Below are 22,585 nucleotides of genomic sequence, written 5' to 3'. Positions count from 1 at the left end.
TTTAGCAGGGAGTGTTTTTAATCTAATGCTTACATTTCAACTTGAGAATAACTAATGTTATGGCTGTTTAGTTGCCAGCTTCCTTTTCAAAGTTTTTCTTTTTGAAGTTCAGTTTTGAAACTGAAAATTTATTCTAAAGAGCTGTTTTTTTCTGTATTGTAGAGTTGGCAATGATCCATCTTATTTTCATATTTCTAACTGCTTTGTACTCAAAGTTGGAGAAGTGGTTAGCTTTTTGTTAGCTACAGTTTTTTTATTTAAACCTCAATCTAAATTAACAATGCAGGAAAAAGTTCTGGTAGATTTTGTGTGTGGAAAAACAAAAAAAAGACAATGGGACATAAGACCTTCAAAACCAGTTTTGAATATGAATATTTTATAAGTTGGGTCTTGTTTGCTTAAATGCCAAATACCTGGTAAGCAGGAAGTCCCTACACAAAAGCTGAACTCTTGAGTCTTCTCTGCTTTTTTCCCATTCTTCTTCCCCTTCTCCTCACTCATTCCCAGGCCTGATGAACATATGCAGCCTACCTCCAAACTTTTTCACCAGTTTGTGTAACTTCAGTCAAAATATTTAACAAAAAATTTTATTTACCACTGAGTACATCCAACCCAAATGTTTCATTTCAGCCTTCAAAGCTTTGTTCACTTGCTGTAATTACAGTATTGATTGATAATGCTCAAGCTAATTAGAGTAACAAAATCAAGTATTGTATGTCATTCTGAGCTTTACTAAACAGAAAGCTGTTAAAAAGGGGGAGGTAAAAGTCTCAAGTCATGCCATCAGAACTTTGTATTAGAGCTGTTTCATATGCAATATGAAGGGATGTGCCAAAAAAGGGATGTGGTAAGTATGTTCCTCTTGATATTCTGTGCTGCCCAGCTGTTTTATAGTGTATCTGGAAAAGTTACAGATTTCAGCTTTGCCAGTTTTAACAGTCTTTATAACACCGATTTCAAGTGCTGCTTGAAAGGTTTCTGACTCAAGACAATGAAGGCCACTGAATTTGGGATAAATTTTCATTATTGAAGTGTTAAAACTCACTTTCTGCTGGCATACTGATAATGTGATGTCAGAAATCTGCAAGTTAGCACAGCCTGCCTTACTACATCCTTTGCAAAAATTTCTGAAGATTATTTCATAAATAATCTGTAGTAATGTGCTAATGTAACCTGGGGTAATTAAAGGATAATAATTTTGCTTACTTTTATACAAGTATGTAATCTTGTCTCTTTGTTTTTAGGTATGCTTGGCAGTGATTATGGACTATTTATTTGCATCAGATACTCTTATATGAAAATACCACATTTCCAAAGAGCTTAAATATTATTTCATCTTCTGAAACAGAATGGCAGGCTTCAAACGAGGATATGATGGAAAAATTGCAGGATTATATGACTTGGATAAAACTTTGGGCAGAGGCCATTTTGCTGTGGTCAAACTTGCTCGGCATGTCTTTACAGGTGAAAAAGTAGCAGTAAAAGTCATTGACAAGACCAAACTGGACACTCTTGCCACTGGACATCTCTTTCAAGAAGTCAGGTGCATGAAATTAGTGCAGCATCCCAACATTGTGCGGCTGTATGAAGTGATTGACACCCAGACAAAGCTTTATCTCATCTTAGAGCTAGGGGATGGCGGAGATATGTTTGATTACATCATGAAACACGAGGAAGGCCTCAATGAGGATCTGGCAAAAAAATACTTTGCTCAAATAGTTCATGCTATATCCTACTGCCATAAACTGCATGTAGTTCATAGAGACTTAAAACCAGAGAATGTGGTTTTCTTTGAAAAACAAGGACTTGTGAAATTGACTGATTTTGGCTTCAGCAACAAATTTCAGCCTGGAAAGAAGCTCACCACAAGCTGTGGATCTCTTGCCTATTCTGCTCCTGAAATTTTACTTGGGGATGAATATGATGCACCAGCAGTGGGTATGTATGTCTGCTTTGAATTCAACCAGTAATCTATAAACATAAATGCCATGATCTTGTACCTCTGTGTTCTGTTTCAAGATAAGGCCAAATTTGGAAGGCAGCTAATTGGCAAGAAGTAATACAACCAAGACGAGCTGTGGATGAGGTCATGCTGGAGCAGCTCTGTTTGGAGGAGATACTCAAACATTCTCAAAAATACTTAAAAGTTCTTTTTGTATGAAATGATGCACTTGTATACATTGTAATTGTTTTAAAAAATTAACAATAGTGTGGATGCAATGGGTATATTTCTAAATACTCAGAGAGAACCTGTCTTCTTTTCTGAAAAGTTGCCTGTTTCGAATTTATTTTTAACAAGACCCCACACTCCCTTGCACCCAACCACAAGTGACTTTCTTTGCTCAATTTAGCCATGTAAGAATAGCATTGTGAGCCCAGGCTGCTTACATGTTTTGCTGCAAGGTGGTGGGAAGCCATGTGTACCAAGTACTAACTCAGCTATCAGAGGAGGAGACAGGGAGTTAGGTTAAAGAAAGCCTCAACTCCCTCTATCCCACCTCTGCCCTTTCATTGTCTGAGAACCAAAAGTAGTGGATGAGTTCTCGGTTGCTCCTGATTGTGTAAAAGGTAAAAGAAACAGTAATGTGTAAATGAGTCTTCGTGTTTCTAGCTGCAAAGTGGAGTGTGCAGGCTGGACTGCTACACGTAATTCTCTTGCTGTCTCTCTTAGGTCTACTGCTTATTGTAGTAGAAGTAATTTAGAGTCTTTTTATAATAGCTGTAAACATTGATGGGGTCACTGAATATTGTCCTGTAGTCATAGAGATTGCTTAAATCTGTTAGTTGAGGTGCAGCTCACTTCCCCGGCAGGTGTAGGCACATATAATTGCAAATGGTGCTTCAAGAATAGCTTTTGGTAGTCAACATGCCTCTTGTTTTTATCAGCATCTGATACTTTCATGGGTGTTATAGCACCCATTAGGACTCTGTACATGGCTGTGTGTCTTTTGTTATGTTTTATAGTAGTGACTGTAGTGATGGTTTAAATTAAGGCAGAGTTGTCCAGGTTTTTGCTAATTTACCTGAGGTGAACAATCAGCTAATTTTGTGTGCTGACAGGCACACTGTTGAACTACAATTCTTGCATTATTTTTAAACATAAATATTTTTAGCTGTTAGGTAAAATATTTAGGTTCTTTGCATAAACATTTGAATAGCACTTTGTGGCTTCTGTCTTGGAATAGATATTGTACTCTGGGTTTTCCAGACTTGAAAGTACATTCCCAAGTGTGCTGTAATTAGGAATTTTGGATCTTTGTTATTTCTGGGTTTGCAAATTGATGTTGATGCTACAGTGATACTTTACAAAATGATTTCTGTTTGGAGTCAGATGATTCAGATCAGTTGGTTCTGGTTTTATTAGTGGCAAACTAGAGCTCCTAACTCCTGAGTTTTTCTGTGTTCTCTTATCTCCTTTTGAGAATTTCCTGAAGCATGAGTGTAACTGACAGCAGTGGCCTTCAAAACTAGATGGAAAAGTGCATTTGTTAATTATTCTGTACAATGCCTTATGTGAATTATTTCTTGAAAAATGGAATAGCAGTCAAATTTTGGAGGATGAGCAGAAAATTAGGTTTTGATATTGCTGCCCAGTTGAAGATGCTTGGGAAAAAGGAGGTGTGTGCAGATTAATGGGGGAAGGGGAATTAGAAGCATTATGACCAGATGGTCCAAACTGAATTATATAGTTAACAAATCATGCTTTGGGCCGCTTAATGATAAATGTAATAATGCTTGTTAGAGAACTTTGTAAACAATTAGGGAGGTAAACTTCTGAATAGTGCTAAAAGAAATTTTTTGAATGGATTCAGAGAGGGGGAGGTCTGGTTAATATGGTGTGTATCACATTAATATGATTGATGTGAACAGTAGAAAAATTAGGAAAAAAATAAATTCTTTTAACTACTGTCTAAGGATGCCAGTTATCTTCTATTTCTGAGAATATTTAAATATACTTCCATGGTTAGTTCTTGCTTACTTATTCCCCAGTATGCTGTCTCAGCTACTGGATACTTCAAACTTCTATCCTAGTTGAGCAATTGCAGTGCTTGTATCCTAACATTTTAGTGGCATATTTTTCATCACTTTGTAATGCACTATGAAATCTCTCTGAAGTACTGTCAGTTACCAGAGTAAAAATATACTATAAGATTCCAATAAGATGATGACCTTGGAGGGTCTGGATTTTCCTTTTCTAACTATGGGTAAAAAGGTAAGATACACTATACAAATTTTCTAAATATGTTTTATGTATTTTAAATACAAAGATCATGGTGGGGGGAAGAAAATAGGGCCTTCTTTAAAGCCCTCTTTCCTCCAAAAGAAATCTTAAATGTAAGTTTAGGAAATCTGTCACTAAAATTGTAATTATGTAACTGAGAAATGAGCTTCTGCAAACCTTTCTTAAACTTGAAAGATAAACTTTCATGCTAGGATAAGATTGTACTTGTGGGCTAGGAGTATGTATAAATTCAAAAGTAGAAATTTTCAAGACAGAAATTTCACCAGTTACATTGTGATGCGAGTAATGTGCAAGGTGTGTATATATAGCTTGAAATAGTGGTGGAGTGCTGTGAACTCATTCAGCTGTTGGCTGAATGGGGCTATTAATATTGCAGTAATAGTGACTGACAATGACAAAGATCCTTCCACCACTTAGGATGAAATTACATTACTGCTGAACCAAACAAAAAACTTATTCCTTAGTAAAAAGAAGGTCATGCTTTCCCCAGTGCAGTGACATGGTCATACCCCCTTGTGAGCATCTGACCACTTGAAATCCAACTCAGTTTACTGAAATGACAAATTGAAATGGATTCCCCTGCTTACACTCTGTGCATATTAAAGTACCTTTGCATTCATTGTGCTTTTAAAACCCCATACCTGTTTTTATTTATGCAAAATTATTGCAAAAATTATTGGAACAAAACCTGATCAGGGTGTATTATGGGGTTTTTTTTGGCCAAAGAGTTGCCACAAATGTGGCTTTTTGGATCTCTTATGAATAATATTAGAATGAGTATATAAAGGAAGATAATTTACATTTTCTTTCAACAAACAACTGAAATATTTAGGGCAAGTCTTTATTAAGTTTTATGCTTAATAAAGAGAATAGAAAAGCATGCTTTTTGAAAACAACTGTTTCAGCTAGTTGAGGGATTAATCTGCCCTTTGTGATGTCACTTGAAAGTCTGCACACTTGAAAAGAGCCTAGTTAATTTGGGTCTCTCATTTCCTTTTGTGTTTAATGCTGTAGTTATAATGATGCAAGAGGAATATTGGGCAATGATCATATGTTCCCAGGGCTTGTCAAAAAGCTGAGGGAGTTAGATAATGAGAAGTTCTGTTGCTTGTGATTTCCCATGTTTTTTTCATACTTAATTAAAATTTGTTCCAATAAGAGGAAAGTGAGAGGATTGTTGTTGGACATAAAGTTCATTTCCTAAATCAATGGACATGCTACTTTAGATCAGAGTTCTGTCTAGAGCAGTGGTGTGATACCATGAGCTCCATCAGTATTTAAAAGTTGATAACTACAGATGAGAGAGAACTGTGTGCTTCTGGTAGTACTCTTCCTTTTGCTCTACCACCGTCAACAGAAATTGGATCATTAAATAAGTAGAAATTGCCTCTTTCCTAGGTGATAAAATTTAGTTGGAGTTTTTTTGATGAGTTGATTCTTTCAGAGGAGGGCAGGTTCTATTTTAACTGCTTGGCATCTCTACAAAGTGTGAAGTGCTGTGTAGGCTACAGTAAGACATAGACACTTGTGATAAGTTCATGTTATTGTAGTTGGATATTTTGCAAATGCATGGAAACATTTGCAGAGTAAATTAATTCTTCTGGGGATGAAAAATGAGCAAATTCAGATTGTAGCTTTGGGATTTTGTATATTTAGCACAGTTGAGCACTGGCCTTTAGAAAAGTACTGTAATACACAAATAACATTGTAGTTACCATCACAGTTACTTGGCATTGCAGTTTGTCATCACAGCAACACAAAGAGAATGGTAGCAAGATGTTCCTCATAAAAGACATGACTAACAAGAATATTGTGGCTACTGTAGCTCGGTGTTACTCAACTGGCACTTTGTAGTCCAAACGCAGCTTGCTGCTGCCGTGGAATTTGCAGATAACTTCTGCTGCTGTAGTAGTTAGATAGGGGCTTACACAACTCAGACCTGGATATCTTCTGTCAGTATGGTAAAACTACGTTTTCATTACCTAGTCACAGGTTTTTGATCGCAGAAGGAAACGGGCCTTGTTATACATACACTCTTCTTTCTTGAGATGGTGATACACTGCCTTTAGACCCACTTTGTGTCTGTTGGAATGAACCCAAATTCTTTTCTTTCCTTTTTGCATCAAGCATTTGCAAGGGCTTTTTACTTTAATATAGTGTTGTGGAGTGTGCTTAGTGTTTCAAAGCTTCAGCCATGTTCACAAGGTGCTTGAGCATAGCCAGCTAGCCCCAGTGACCCTGTCTGGCCTGTGTGGAGCTGGTTTGGGTGTTCCTGGGTGTGAAAAACACTTTATTCTCAAACTGAATGACTAATGTCAACCTGTGCCCGGTGGCTATATACAGTAACCTTTTGCACTAAAAAACTGCTGAATATAAGATTTGACTGACTGGTATTAAAAAAACAAGGTTGTAAGATACTTGCAGATCACAAACAATATTGAATAACTGAGCATACCTGGCAGCATTTTGGAGTTTGAGTATGCTCAAAATCAGATTATAGCCAAGTTCTCAGAAATTAGAAGCATTTCTGCTTGTTTGGTTTAGAAAATCTCCCTTTTTGTTGTTGTATTTTAGCACTTCAGATCATTTGCACTTAGATACTGTATGGAATGAGCTTGAGGCTGGAAGGGTGCTGGAAGTGTGATACTTGGCTGCTTCCAGTATAAGGTGTGCCTCCCCTTCTGTTTTGCTTGCATGAGTGCAGAGCTACCCCTTCTCCTGTGCTGCACTCTGCTGCGTGGCTGGCTCTTTGATGAACTGACTTTTATCAGCTAACTTGACAGAAAACTGTTAGAAAGCCAAAAACTGACAGAAAAGCTGCTCTCTGCAGGCTTAACTTCTGCCGGGTTAGCAGAGCTGTTTGTTCCCTTAGGATTGAGTGGAAGAGGTGCTGCACAGGAAGTGAAGGGAAGGAATATTGAGCTTGGAGTAGAGTTCTGGGGGAGAGGGGTAGGACCTGTCTCTTGAGTTAGCAAGTTTAGGTGATACCAGCTCTGCCTGGCTCACTTACTTTCCACCTTCTGTGTAAGAGAAACTCTTTTGACTGAAATTCATCATCATTGCCAGTCTATTTTTAGGAGAATTGTACACTCTAGTTCTTGGCTTCAAATGTTTTTTGAAGCAAAACAGAAGCAATTGATGTGAGTACTAGGTGTATTTTGTCCTGCTGTCTTCTCTAGTGTACCGGTGTTAGTGGCCAAGCTTTTCTGCCTTCACTTTGCTTTGCTGTGTATCTCATGCTGTTGAAAAAACTGAGTCAAATCAGAAATTAACTTTTTATACTTTTTAGAAAGGGCAAATGGAAGGAATTGGTTGTAGAACACTTTCAGGAAGTCAGGGTCTTGAGGATAACAAAGCATTTATGTCCTGTGGCATATTGCATGCCGATAGTGAAGTTTATTTTTAATGAAATAGGAATTCAGTTTTCATGCAGTTTGCTATCCTTTGGTTCCTTTTCTTTTTTTCCATCAATCTAATTACTGTACTGACCAGAAACTATTTTTAGTGCTTAAAATTGAGGATGTTACATTGCAGGTGTTGGAGCCTTGCATTCGGAGGTGGAGCTTTGATGTGATAGGCTGCAGTGAACAATGGGAATCTGTGATCCTGATAACTGCTCAGTAAATCTGAGCAAGCTAATATTTATGAAGTATAATTTATGTTCTGTTCTGGATTACTTTAGGCAAAAGTTTCCACGCATTCACCAGTAAACTGCTGGGTGAAGCAAAGAATAATTTATCCAAGTGAAACTACAGAGAAGCTATCAAGATAGGCTTCAGTTACTGCTATATCAGCTAAACTGTAATTTAAATACAGAGATACAGTCATGTTGCTGTGCTCATGGGAGAACTGTTTTCATAGTATTTCAAGTTGCTGTTGTGCAGCAAGGTTTCGTTATGATGAATACATCTCCACAGCCAGGAGCTTAATTTCATGTATCTTTCAAACAAGTACTCAGATTAATTATTTCCAGTCTGTGGCTGACTAATTTGGCAACACAGATCTGGTGGGACCGAAATCAGTGGTGTACTACCTAGTTATAAACCAGATGCCCAAGTTCTGCATTCATGTGTAAAGCTGTATTCAGATGTTAATTTTTTCTAAATAAAATACAAATTATGCACTCTACAGCTATAATGTGTAGGAAAAGATAGTCCATCCAAAATCATGAAGAATTTTTAAGATACCAGAAGCAAATTATTTTTATATACCAAAAAAACCCAAAGTCATTGCAGTGAAACATGTGCAATAGCTGTATGTGCTGTATAGACTTTGATATGTCCAATGATTTTGAGAACATATTTTATAAAGAAGAAAACTTCCTTTTAACTAATTAATATTGGGGTTTATTCTGGCTAATTATTTTTTGGAGGAGTAGTATTGAAATTCATGCAGAAAATGTTGGTTTAGTTTGTTTTTTTAATATAGATTCAGTAACTTTTTGTGGCTAACCAACATATATCAGAGGAGATAGAATATATTTTTAAATGCAGAACTGATGATTTGGAGTAAAACAGGCTATTTTGGAATAAAGGAAGGCATGTGATCAGTAAGACCTTTCAGTGGTGGTGTTTTCTGTTAAAATACTGAAACTTGAGATGTATTAGTAACTAAAAAAACCAATTGTTTTTATTTTAGTGGTTTTACTCAACCAGCAAAACCCATGCTATGGACTTCAGGGAAAAATCATGAAATCATGAAATGGTTTGAGTTGGAAGGAACCTTAAAGACCTTGTATTCCCAACCCTCTGCCGTGGGCAGGGAACCTCTCACCAGAGCAGGTTGCTCAGAGCCCCATCCAACCTGACCTTGAGCACTGACAGCAAATGGGGCATCCATAACTTCTCTGGACAGCCTGTGCCTCACCACCTGGACAGTGAAGAATTTCTTCCAAATATCCAATGTAAACTTGCCCTCTCTCAGTTTAAAGCCATCATCAGCCTCTGTCCTGTCACTCCATGTCCATGTGAAAAGTCCCTCTCCAGCTCTTGTCTCCCCAGAGCCTTCTCTTTTCCAGGTTAAACTACCTCAACTCTCTCAGCCTGTCTCCACAGGAGAGGTGCTCCAGCCCTCTGATCATTCATCTTCATGGCCTTCTCACTGCAGCAGCTCCATGTCCTCCTTATGTTGGGGCTTCCAGAGAATGAATACTGGCTGCCAGACTGAATGAGAATAGGAATCACTTCTGAAGATAAGACTTAGTTACTGATGATTGTGTCTTAGTCAAGTGAAATAACTTAGAACAGACTGTTTCACCAGACAGATAAGCTCATTAGGGAAGTAATTTGCTAAATGCCATTTGCTATTTATGCTCTTTTTTTGGAGGGACAGGAAGGGAAAGGAAAAGATTTCCCTTCATTCTCCTGTCTGCTATGTGTACTAATAGTAATATAGATGGGATTTTTATTGCTTTAAAACAAAGAAAAACCCCCGTTCTGCATGTTAATTTAAAAATGTTAGCCTTGATTGTGGATGTTTTCTTCCTCAGCCTTCAGCAAGGGAAAAATAAATGCCATTTTACAAAGACAAAAAAAGTTGGGTTAACAGATGGTAGCCTCTCTCTGAGAACTGGAGAGGTCAATATATGAATTTATTCAAAGCCTTTTTCATTAAAAATTAAACCATGAAAGAATAGTTAACTCAGCTAAAAACTGAGTTTCTATGAAAAAGTAATCCTTATTCTTTACTCTTACACTTGAAATTTTACTGGTCCAGTTTGAGCATATTCCAGATTTTTCAGTAGTCTTTGCACATGGCAGTGTAAAAATACCTGTGATATATAGAAATGCTGAACTCTTTTTTCACAATTATTCTCTACCTTCTTACTACTGACTTTATACAAGGGATGCAGCTTTTTAAGATTTTTAGTATTTCCACTTATACAGGAGTGGAAATACTTCTCTTACTCTCTTTTAGAAGCACAAGTGTATCAACAAGCACCATTCAAATGATTCACTGGTATGATACTGGCTTTTATCTTTTGTACTGTTGTATATAATATTTTATCACTATTTTTAGTAGAAGTCTCATTTTCTGCAGTGTTTCACCTGTCATTTGAATTTTTACTCTTAAATTGTGTTTTGGTTCTTCAGACAGTTCTGTGAAGCTGTGCTATACTTTGAGTATTCATTCAGTTTCCCTCAGCCTATTCTGTGAACAGGTTCTTTAATTCTAATTTGTAACAAGCATGCTCGCCACTTATCCTCGTGAGCTGCCAGCCTGTACCTGCTCCTGAGCCCATCCCAATTCCACCCTTCAATCCACATGAAGTAGTTCACAACGGGGTTTTTGTGTCTTGAGCTCAGAAGAGCAGTCTGCAGGTCTCCAGTTGCTCCCTAGCCCTGAATATGCCCAGAGTGCAGAGATACTGATGATCTTACAGAGATTTTTTTCCTATCTAGCTTTGCATACAAGAACTAGGTGTTGAAATACAGGTGTGTTGAATCTCTTCTAAGGCTTGTATTCTGCAGGTTTCTATGGATTGGGCTTTCTTCATGAAATGTGCTCTGAAGAGGTAGCAGCAGCAGGGGGAACATTCTTCAGTGCCTTAACACAGTGGTTAGAGTAACTGCCCATAATCCTGGAAATTGGGTCCATTTCCAGCCTTCATTTTTCCACAGTCTGTTTGTTAATACCTCTGTAGGGGCAAAATAAACATGTAAACAATTCTGTCATCTCCATAAAAGTGGGTTTGTTTCCTTCTAGCTTAAGTGGCTCCTAGTAGAAAATAACTATGATGTTTAGCTGTTATAGTAAATCATGTGAAGAGAAATTTATAAAACCTGGCTAAATTTACTCAATATTACAAGTCACTTTTGAAGAAAGAGACTTTATGTAGAAACATACATCTTATCAGCTGAGCAATATACACTGTAAACTGTTGAGCAGTTCTAAATTTAAGTTAGGGCAGAAAAAAAATCAACCCTTTTCCCATCAAGGTCTGGAATAAACAACTTCAGTAAGTAGACTCAATTTACATTATGTATGTAAATGCAAATGTGTCTATTCCAAAATGAGTATGGATTTTTCACTGCTTAAAATCACAAGTTCATATAGCATATATAAAGTGTGACAAATGCCTGACTTGTGAGGAACAGTAGGAATTTGAGGGAATATGAAGGTGTCACTTAAGTTGTAACTTACTGAAGTCCTAAGTACTTATTTTAGGAGAAAATCACAAACTTCAGAAAGCAGTAAGTGACCAATGAAATGGTGAAGCAGATGAATATGGATAACCTTTGTGCAGTGTGCGAACTTGAACGTGACAGATGTTTGACCACCCTGTGTTCAAGACAGGCGTAGCACAGACAGCTAATGTTGTAACTTGGTTTCTATGGCAGTGACTTCATATTATGTAAGGAAGTTGCATATATACAGCCCTGGTTGTCATGGTTCATGGTCCTTTTCTGATTATTTAATGACTTGGAAAACAAAAAAATATATTCTCTACTGCAGCTAGTTACTACTGCTTTTATTCTTATTTTATTCTTTGTCATGGCAATGACAATTTCAAGTTAGCCAATTTAAAGGCTAAATTGTATCTTGAGATCTTCACACGACTTTTGAGAGACCTTGATTTTGGCTACTGCAGATTAGAGCTGTGCCTTCCTTTACTATAACAACTTGAAGTTTTGCAGGTGGTTAAGAATGCTAAATGCATGCAGCATGTTGGGCCTAATTTCTGCTTTTCCATCAGTTTTCTAAAGAGCGCAAATTAGATGACCTTTGAAAGACAGAAATAAGCAGTTTGCATAAAGCCTTCATCTGCTAATTCCTGGTTACTAGAGTAGGAAAAGAACTTGAAATTGTGAAAAATAAATTATTGTTTGAATCTGCACTTTAAAGGTGGTCTCTGTAACCCTTCTCTTCCTTGTGTTCCATCAGTTAAGGGTCTCAAATCTAGAACTGGCACTGATACTGATTATGACAGGACAAAGCTCTGGTAATGAACACTGTTGTATATGGCTTTGTGTATTGCTTGGGGAAATACTAAAATGTGGTAAATATGCTTACAATAAAGTAACCTCTGATTATCCTTTATTAACTTCTCTAAGACAACCCTACTTAAAGATCCTGCATCTTTCAGCCAGATTACACTATTCTAGAATAGAGGAATTCTCCAAAATGAACTGTGATTATTACATTAAATGGGTGAACAAAAATTGTATGTTTAGAGAACAAAGCTATATATTTAAGTGCTTTTGCAGTATATTTTCAAATTTTTGAATTTTGAATTCGACTGAAAAATGTACAGCTGTGTTAACAAGAGCCTCATTAAAGGTGGCATTGCATCAGTCATCTGGTTGGTTGGCTTTAGTTGCATGAGGAGTTGCAAACAATTGATGTGGTCTGCTTAAGCTGTGGCACAGAAAAGGGACAAGGAATCAACCCCTTGTTTGGAGAGTTTGCATGTGAAAGGGCAGGACAGAACTCTTGAATGTGTTCTCTTAGTACACTTGCAGACATCCAAATGGCTCTGCTTCCAGAGATGAGAGGCTTGCTATAATATGGTATTGCAGGGCTTGTGAAGGTGTTGCTAAGATGACATCTGTCTTGTGACATAACAAGGTCTGCACTAAGCCTCCCAGTGATTTTTCAGTGTTACATGTGGATTAGACTTTCTCAGGCATACTCTTTTCTTGCTTCCTGGTTATTAGTAGACTTCTAAGTTTTGCTGAGGCTGCTCAGCTTTGTCCATGACACTGCAAGCTGAGTCATTTTAGTCACCTTGGCTGTAGGTGCAATGAAGTTGATCTTTTTACAGCTGCAGCTGTAAAAATAGGCTGAGAATAGAAGCCATGTAATTGTTTCTGTCCGGTGTTATTTCTTGCTAACATCAGAATAAACATCTGCTATGCTGGAAGGATAACAAAGTACACATTTGTCAGAAAAGTATAATAGGAAGCTTTGCCTGTAGTTTATAAGAGTGAGGTAAAGTGTAGTTGTTGCTGCTCTAGTGCTCTTCACTGAGAGGCTAAGAATATCTACATAATATGCCAAGGTTAAATGGTATTTAGCACTATTTTTAGTTTCTAAAAAACTTCTGCATACACATTATTCCCTTTTAGTGTATATTTTGTGCATTAAACAGAATTAGTGATATACTGAAATACAGTAGCAGTTCAGTGCATGATTTATATTTCATTATTAACCAGAGTTTTTGTTCTATTTTCATACAGCTGTATTAAAATCATCTCATTTTACTATTTGCAGCTCTTTTTATCAGGAAAGACCTATGGGTACAGACTGTAAAATAAAGTAAATAGTGAAAGAAAAAATACACAAAGTTCTCTGTTATGTGCTGGCTAATCAGTAATTACTGTTTTATTTGTCAAAACATAAAGATTGATGTCTAATGGACATTGCATAATAGCAAGCAATAGTGGTTTGGGGGTTTTCTTTGTATTTAGACAATCAGTTGGATTTTGCTTCTAAAAAGTGCTTTTTATTTTCTATTTTTATGAAGTAAGTGTGCATACATGTTTATCTAAATAACTTCTGGAAAACTAAAACAGTACCTGTTATTACACATATCCTTTCAAATTGAAATACAGCAAAGTGTATGCATGGCCCAGAGAAGAAGCCATGTGTGTAAAATAGAAAATAAATTAGAAAGCTACCCTGTAATGGAAAATACTTAACTATATGTTCAGTATCTGCTCAGTGCAGTTGAAACTTCAAGGTCTGGTAGAGTTTCCTGTATATGGTAATTTCATGGAACTTTAATTCTTGTCTTTGGTTGCTGTCTTTTTCTCAGGATTGTCCTACTGTTTTTAAGCTTGATTTCTTACACTGCTGTCTTTTTCCTTCTGTATAAACTTCTTATATGCTTATTTTTAACTAACAATTTAATTAGATTGCTCCCCTCCTCAATACTTTTTCTCTTGGCTTACATTTAGCCAGTATGTATTGCTTTATTATAGCAAATGTAGTTTGTAATAATGAATATTATGTGGGCTCTTGTAAAATACTTCATGCTAAAAGGACACAGGAAGCATCATATTCTGTTGTGGTGAAGTATTGAACAGAATACTAGGATAGGTCAAATCACAACATAGATCTTAGACAAAGTTAAAAATCCAGGAAGGATAGTGATAGCCAAAAGATGACTGGTCACAGAAATGCATAAATTCACCTGTCTTTTGTGCTTGTAAAAACCTTATGTAATCTCTGTTGTGTGATGGGAGATAGATAATACACCAAAACTGTATGGCTGCATGGAAACTAAACAAGCAGAAAGACAACAAGTAACTTTACAAAATTAAAGGTAGACCTTTTAGGTGAAACTGCCTCCTTGTCTTGTGAGGGCTTTTAAAGTCCTGCATTCCTAAACATCGCCTTTCTGGCCTCAAGTTATCTAAGTACTAAAGTACTTAGTGAATCTGGAAACACGGTGATGATCATGCTGAATTTGCAGGTATGCATGATATGGTGTGCCAGCCTCAAAATGCTGAGTACCTACAGGATTGAGGCTCTAGTGAGCGTAGCAGAAATCCAGTAATTGTCTGAGTTTAATAGTATACACTTAGAAAATTAGAGCTCTAAAGAAAATTACCATGTAGTGTTCCTATTCCCCTGTCAGCTAAACCATAAGAAGAATAGGTCATAACTACCAAAGTGAGTAATTGTTCTCAGGATGAATCTGTGTGATTTACTTTATTAAATAAAATTGTAGCCATCCTTCAGCATGAAATGCACATTGAATATTTTGAATGGACAAGATGCAGTTGAGAAGGTAGTTTATGTGGATCCCTCTTGCAAGTCTTTCCAGGAAAAAGCTGGTGTGCTCTGTGTCCCAGATCACTGCTGGCTGCCCTCCCCTCTTCCCCTGGGAAGTGCCGGCCCGAACATTTCTCAGCTGTTTGGTTTTACTGGGTACAGATCTGTGACATATTAAGGGTTTAAGACCCAAAATTGCTGCTGAAATTCCCAGAGCATGGAGTTGTAGCAGAAGTTTAAGATCATCGAGGTTTTATTAAGCATATATTGGAGCAAGTTATTTATTTTTCTGCTATATGATGCATTTCTTAATATTTATGCTTCCTTTATTGAATGCAGTGACACTCATTAAATATTTTCTCTTAGGCAGGCTCTTAATAAAGATTTGAACTAAATATTAGCTATTACACTGAGTAGAAACCAACTACAGGACTTCATGGCCCAAAGTGCTTCTTTTTCATCTTTTGGTATGCCATTCCACTGGGGAGCAAGAGAGTTGTTAAATGTTTATTTTACACAAGCAGGAATTAGAAGGAAACAAGAAGAGTCCCAGAGTAGTAGAAATCACCGTTGATTGTTATGTTTGGATATTTTTTTAAAAACCCCAGCACCCAAACCCACTACTTCGTAGTATCATTGGTCTAAGAAGCTGGTTTTACATAAACTAATTTAGTTACTATTGGAAGTGCCACGTTTTAAAGCACCACAACATCATTGAAGGAAAAACATAGCAAAATCAGTCTTATTGAAATAAGTGAGTTTCTTTGTAATTTCTTACCTCATTGAGTTAGGTGAGGGTTGGTCTCTTGCTCCAAGCAGCAACTGACAGAATGAGAGGACACAGCCTTTAGCTGCATCAAGGGAAATTTAAGTTGGATGTTTGGAAAAAGTTTTTTACTGAAGAAAGAGTGATAAAATACTGGAATGGTCTGCCAGGGGAGGTGGTGGAGTCACCATCCCTGGATGTGTTTAAGAAAAGACTGGATGTGGCACTCAGTGCCATGGTTTAGTTGAGATGTCAGGGCATGGGTTGGACTCATGATCTTGATTCAGATCTTGAAGGTCTCTTCCAACCCAGTGATTCTGTGATTCTGTGATTCTGAGTACCATGTAAACAATGCAGAGAACAGTTTATGCAAGTCCTTGAGAAAGGAATGTGCTTTGCATTCAAATCTCTTGAATAACCTGTGTCTACTTGTTATCAAAAGGGTAATGAATTCTTGCCTTCTGAGTGACCAGATTATTTTCAGCTCTATCTAACACTGCTGTCAAAAGTGTTAATGCATCTCAAAGTGTTATGCATCCTTGAAGTAATGCATTTTGGGGTTTTTCCCCCTTCAAAAACTGTAAAAGCTGTCAAGCAATGGAACTACTGTGTTTTCTACTCAGTGGAATTGCAATTTCCCTAAGTAATGCTCATAATGAAAAGTGCAATAATCACCCCATAATGCATTTTAAGAATATTTCATGGGTTGGATAGTAATTATGTCTGTATCCTCAACAGTTTGGGTTTTTTAAATATGTACTTTATATTTGCAGATATATGGAGTTTGGGGGTCATCCTGTTCATGTTAGTCTGTGGACAACCACCATTCCAAGAAGCAAATGACAGTGAAACTCTGACTATGATAATGGACTGCAAATACACAGTGCCACCTCATGTGTCCAAAGAATGTAAAGAGTAAGTAGAGTACTAAACAACTCGGAAGCATTCACAGAAGTGGATTTGGATTACTTTTGGGACTTCCCCATACTATATTATCAATGTGTAGAATATTCCTTGATACTCTTCCTTTTAAGTCACTCAGTTGTCATGCATTTTATAAAGAATTGAAGAAATTACTCAGTACTGATTGGCTTTGGCCAACTCTTTCACTGGACAAATTACCAGGTGGTGTTGAGATTATTCTGTCACACAGGAAGATACTGCTGCTTACCAATTTCTGTCCAAACAACAAGTTACCAAAACCTGTCACACAGCAAGTTTTGCTCATCTCCTACTGAAATTGCAACTCCAAATTAACATCCTGGGCTATCAAGGGAGAAAAATATTTGGTCTGGAAATACCATATCCATTTAGGAGTCATTATTCCTTTTGATGTGTTTTTCTGCAGTGTTCACTGGAGCCTTTTTATTGATATGTTCCAGTATTTCCCATGCTTCCCTATTGGTTAATGACCTTCAGGCCTTTAAATATATATCCCAGTTGCATCATTTAGACTATTCTAAAATGTTTGTTGGGGTTCTTGAATCTACAGTAGAGTATCTTTTAATTTTCAATACAGAGAACCAGATGCCTTTATAAATGCTTGAAAAATGCATTTGGTTCAGTCAAAAAAACTAGAGTAGCATCTAGAATTCTGTTACTTGCCAAAGAATGAAGTTTTTTACAGCTGTGGTCATGATGACTATTCTTTTCTTTACCTGTCATCTGTGTAGTCCAGGAGTGTAATGCATAACATGGTGAACAGCATCCTGGCCTGCATCAGCAACAGTCTGATCAGCAGGACCAGGACAGTGATCCCCTGTGTTCAGCACTGGTGAGGGCACATCCTGAGCCCTGTGTTTGGTTTTTGAGCCCTTGAGAAAGACACTGAGGTCATGGATTGTGTCCAGAGAAGGGCAGTGAAGCTGGGGAGCAGCTGAGGGCGCTGGGATTGTTTAGCCTGGAGAAGAGGAGGCTCAGGGGACACCTTACTGCTCTCTACAACCACCTGAAAAGAGGTTGTAGCTAGGTGGGGTCAGTCTCTTCTCCTAGGTGATAAGCAATAGGATGAGGAAATGAGGTCAAAGTTCAGATTGGATATTAGGAAAAATTTCTTGTCAAGCCTTAGAACAGGCTGCCCAGGGAAGTGGTAGAATCACTGTGCCTGGAGGTGATGATGATTCAAAATAAGTGTAAATTTGGCACTTAAGATGGTTTAGTGGTGAGCATGGTGGTGCTGTTAGTGGCTGGACCTGATGTTCTCAGTAGTCTTTTCCAGCCCTAATGATTCTGTAATTCTGTGCCATAGCTGGTGTTCTTGTCTTGTCATTAGCACCCTCCAGTAACATGGAAAAGCTGCTCTGAGCTTGAAGAGCTTCACATACAGGAAGAGGTTTAAAGTGCAATACAGGAAGAGGTTTAAGAGGGAGCTCTTATCAGTGAATTGTATCGAATCAGTCTCTTGAGATGCTGCATCGTGAGGCCAGGAAACTTACCTTTTGCAGCCTTTTGCTTAATATTGCAGCCTTTTGCTTGCCAACATTGATTTGCTTGCATGTCCAGATCTGCTTTCTCTGTACAAAGCATGAACAATGTACAGCCAGTTACCCAGGTCCTCTATATGTTGGGTTTCCTTAGGGAAAAGACTCTGGGAGTGCTTAAACTTCCTTCTTGGAGTGAAAGCATTTGTGGATTGAGATGCATGAACAAGCTTCAAGCACGAGGCGCATGTGCTGCATTTGTGCTGTTTTACTACAGGAGTAGTTTAAAAAAAAAAGTCAAATTAAATATGGAGTTTGTTCTCTTTCTGTCATAATATTAACAAAAGCAAATAAACTCAAGGCTCCCATGTCTCACCCTGCCTTTCCTCTTGGGTAAGGGTAGAGACCGCAGCTAGTAAAAAGAAACGTTATTTTTTTTTTTACTGTAGAATTTTTTAAGAAGGTTCGATTAACCTCCACTTCTTAAATCCATACATCATCTCACACAGAAAGAAAAAGCAAACAAAAAACATTAAAAATTTGTGATTAACAGTGTGCTTTGTGTGTAGCCTTGCAGTCAGAAGTTGCATGGTATAGTATATTTAGTGGAAGAAAAAGCACTATATGAGAACTGGAGAACATGTTGGAGCAATAGAGTTTCTTTGTAACCTTGGCAACAAAAACATATATCCATATTTGTTGAACAAAGCCAAAAATACTTCCCTCAAGAATCTTCCATGTATAGTAAGTGAACAGAGATGTGCTGTGCTAATGAAGTCTTCTTTCTCTGTTTACTTGGGCAATTCATGCACTTTCTTTCCAGCATTTGTAAAATCTCAGTATCAACTCATTAGTAAATTTGTCCCTACATCATCCCAGAGAGTGCACTGGTCTGTTGAGGTTTTTTATATGTGGGTAGAACAAATCACAGTTTTTTTCAAGGATACTGAAGACTCAAATTTCTGATAGTTACTTCAGAATAAAATATTTCTGTTTATCTTACCATTCCATATACTTGTTCACAGCAGCAATAATAAAAGAATCACATTTCTCTTACTTTACCAATTGGCTGATAGGCCACCTGTGACCTGTAATTGCCCTATAAAAACCTACTAAAAGCAAATAAATGAGAAAAATCAGGTGAATTATCCAAGTACTGTAAATGAAAACTGTGTAGTGTTTATGGTATTTATAGTTTTAATAAATTGTTTCAGTTTAGCAGTATTTGTAATGTCTTTGAGACTAAACAGTTTCCCATCACATTGTTTACTGTGAGATTTCAGGAGATCTGTGTGACCTGACAGCAGAAAATGCCTTCCTAATGTTGCTCTTGCAACAGCTGCTTTTTTAAACACGTGTGTGCATTTTTGTTTAGATTTATTTTTTATTCACAGTCTAATTACACGGATGTTGCAGAGAGACCCAAAGCGAAGGGCATCTTTGGAAGAAATTGAAAACCATGCATGGCTCCAAGGAGTTGATCCATCTCCTGCAACCAAATATAATATTCCTCTTGTCTCATACAAAAACCTGTCTGAGGAGGAGCACAACAGTATAATACAGCGCATGGTTCTTGGGGACATCGCAGACAGAGACACCATAGTGGAGTAAGTCGGCAGCGTCCTCAATGCACTTTGTTGTGTGCACCTCTTGGTTTTGATTCAAGAACATCCTGAGAACCTTGGGCACTTTGGTGTTTAAATATCAGGGCATTCAGTTAATAAACAAAGTATTGCAGTCTTGCTCTGTGATAGGATATTTACAGAAGTACTTAAGTATACCCAAATTTAGGAGTAACTTCAAGAAAATGTGTTGGAACAGTGTTTTGATTCCTGCAGTAGCTGTCTTGAGTAAACTTAAATGCTTTGGAATCCATGCTTGTTCTTCATCTCTCATGCTTATTTGAAGGGGACAAATTCTAGCATTTTCCCCTAGCACATTTCCAGTGTACCTGAATCTTTGTTAATTTAAAATATTATTCCCTATATCTATGTAATGCATAATAGTCACTGTCACAGAGGGAGCTTGCTAGAAAGCCACATAGATGCTTCTAATAGAATAATACAGCCAAATTTCTAAAATATTCCCCAAATTGAAAGAGGTCTTAAATATTTTTTCCTTTTTTAATGTGTTCAGCAGTTAAAAACTGTGTATGTGGAAGGGAGAGCAGCAGTCTCACTTCCTAAGCTTTTAGCTGTGTAACAGGGGCAGCCTTTCTGTTACAATGTCTGAGTGATGCTTACTGGTTTATGAACTTATTTTTGCTATAAACTCAATGTGACAGCCCTAAAATAATGAAAGTTTTGTTCCATTTGTTGCATAACCAAATACTGGTACTTTGTGGTTGCATGTGCCAGTGGGAGAGCCTATCATTGGTGCAGAACATTAATAAAAACAGTTATCATTTAAAGAATGTGAAATAAAAAAATAATTTCTTTTGATGGATGATATTCTAAGGATGTCTCCTCCCAACTATAGTTGAAATTGCAGGACTTGTTGGCTCTTTATTTTTAATAAAATTAAGGCATGCTTGTCAAAAGATCAGAAATGGGTAGTCCTGCTTTCAGGCACTCTTCCTGCTATGGGAAGCACAGCAAGCTGCAAGATGCATGTCCAATTGTTAGAAACCACTGATGGATGGGTTATTTCATGTTTTGTACTTTCCTCAGGGCATTGGAGACTAACAAATACAATCACATCACTGCTACTTACTTCTTACTAGCTGAAAGGATCCTGCGAGAAAAACAAGAGAAGGAAATTCAGACCAGATCTGCAAGCCCCAGCAACATCAAAGCTCAGTTCAGGTGAGAATTTAGGAATCTAAATGGCTGGGAGGGGTTTTGGTTTTTTTGGTTTGTTTTTTAAACTGTCTTAATGAGAATATTAAATTTCTCAAGTACTGCTTTCTTGAAAACAGTAAAATACTCATTGCAAACTTTAAATGTCTTCAAAGGGCTGAAGACACTTCAGAAACTGTTCAGAAATCAGTTGCACATAATATTTTCAATTCCTACCCTTCTCAAGAAATGACAAGGCAATTTGAAGTCTGTACCTAAAGAAGCAAGTTTTCACACCTCCTAGAAAAGGGCTTGTTCATTGACCTTCAGCTCCTCATACAAATTGTGTTATGTAATATCCCTGGAGAAAAATTAGTTACATAATCCATAAACCTGCTGATATGGAATTAGTTATAAATGAGAAATCACTCTAAATTTGACCTGTAGGTTATGTTCTTTTTCATGTCACTTGCTGTGCCTGTTGTCTATGAAAAATTATTGAATTTACCATTTCAATCAGTCACTTAAATATACTGCAATAGATTGGTTTTGTTTGACAAAAACATGAATTAAAAAAACCTAATAGTAAGGATTCCTGAGATTTTCCAAGCATCAGCTTGTGATGCAGTAAAACTAAAAGGAGAGAATTGGGCTTCTGGCATCTAGTTGGTATTGCTATGTTCAGCCAGTTCATTTGCTCTGCAGGCAGTTATCAAAGCATCCCACATTCTCAGTTACAGCAGAATATGCTTTAAAAAAAACCAACCAACCAAAAAGAACCCACCAAAACCAACCAACCAAAATACCCAACCCAAAAGGCAAATAATATAGTTTCCACTTGCACATAGATATTGGAGGATTCAAGTTTTGAGCAGTTATTTTTCTTAAACATTGTGGTTTTTATTTCCTGAGTTGAGTGTTAAACTATCACTAGGGATCTGCTGGTATTGGATAAAATATTCGTTGGCCCATCTTGACAATTGTCCCAGTGAAGCTGGAGGAGGTACTGAGGCATTTTCATTAACTTTCATCCTGTAACCTCCAGTCTTTTCAGAAGTTGCCTATTTAGGTAAAATACTGGTAATTGCTACTAGCAATAATAATTGTTAGTAGATAATTTATTAATGAGAAAAGAATACTAAGTGCTTGTGCTGATATTTAGCACTGCTAACTCCAGCAACACCTTCAGTGTTGTTTATCTGTATGATTTAGAGAAAAAGACTAAATAACTTGTTCATTCCAAAAGTTTCTCTGTGCAACTTCCATGCAAAGTCATATGTGAAATCATTTAATAGGAATAAATGCTGAGATGTCCTTCTGGTGCACAGTCATAGTTTTCTTTGGCCTAACTGATAAAAGTAAGATACTACTACCTCAAGTTAAATGTAAAAAAAAATGAACACTTGTTACAGAGTAAGGACACAGACTTGGGAAAACAGGTTCAACTCTCCAATGGTTGTCACCTTGGATTCAGGCTTGAGATTTTAGAGGCATCTCTTCTGAATGCCATTCTGTCTCCCTGAATTAGGAGTTGATGCTCCATGAATGTTACAGGTGGGAATGCAGTCCCACCGGGGGACGACAAAGACACTTAATCATCATTCATTCAGTGATCACTAATGTAGGAAATTTTATCTTAGGTGGTTGCAGGTACTTGAGA

The 22,585-nt window shown here is 37.2% G+C and overlaps 1 protein-coding gene across 2 annotated transcripts in view; it reads left to right on the top strand.

The window, feature by feature from the left end:
• SNRK (SNF related kinase) overlaps positions 1-22,585 on the top strand; it is a 29,460-nt gene that overhangs the window by 202 nt on the left and 6,673 nt on the right. For both annotated transcript variants that reach the window (XM_031058882.1, XM_005423397.3), the window contains exons 2-5: positions 1,245-1,938; positions 16,502-16,643; positions 19,543-19,755; positions 20,818-20,952. In XM_031058882.1, the coding sequence (XP_030914742.1) occupies positions 1,350-1,938; positions 16,502-16,643; positions 19,543-19,755; positions 20,818-20,952 (1,079 nt within the window). In that variant the 5' untranslated portion in view covers positions 1,245-1,349. The remainder of the gene's footprint in view (positions 1-1,244; positions 1,939-16,501; positions 16,644-19,542; positions 19,756-20,817; positions 20,953-22,585) is intronic.

This window comes from Geospiza fortis, unplaced genomic scaffold, assembly GCF_000277835.1.
Source record: "Geospiza fortis unplaced genomic scaffold, GeoFor_1.0 scaffold231, whole genome shotgun sequence".
Lineage (NCBI taxonomy): Eukaryota > Metazoa > Chordata > Aves > Passeriformes > Thraupidae > Geospiza > Geospiza fortis.
This window is presented reverse-complemented; position numbering and strand designations above follow the sequence as displayed.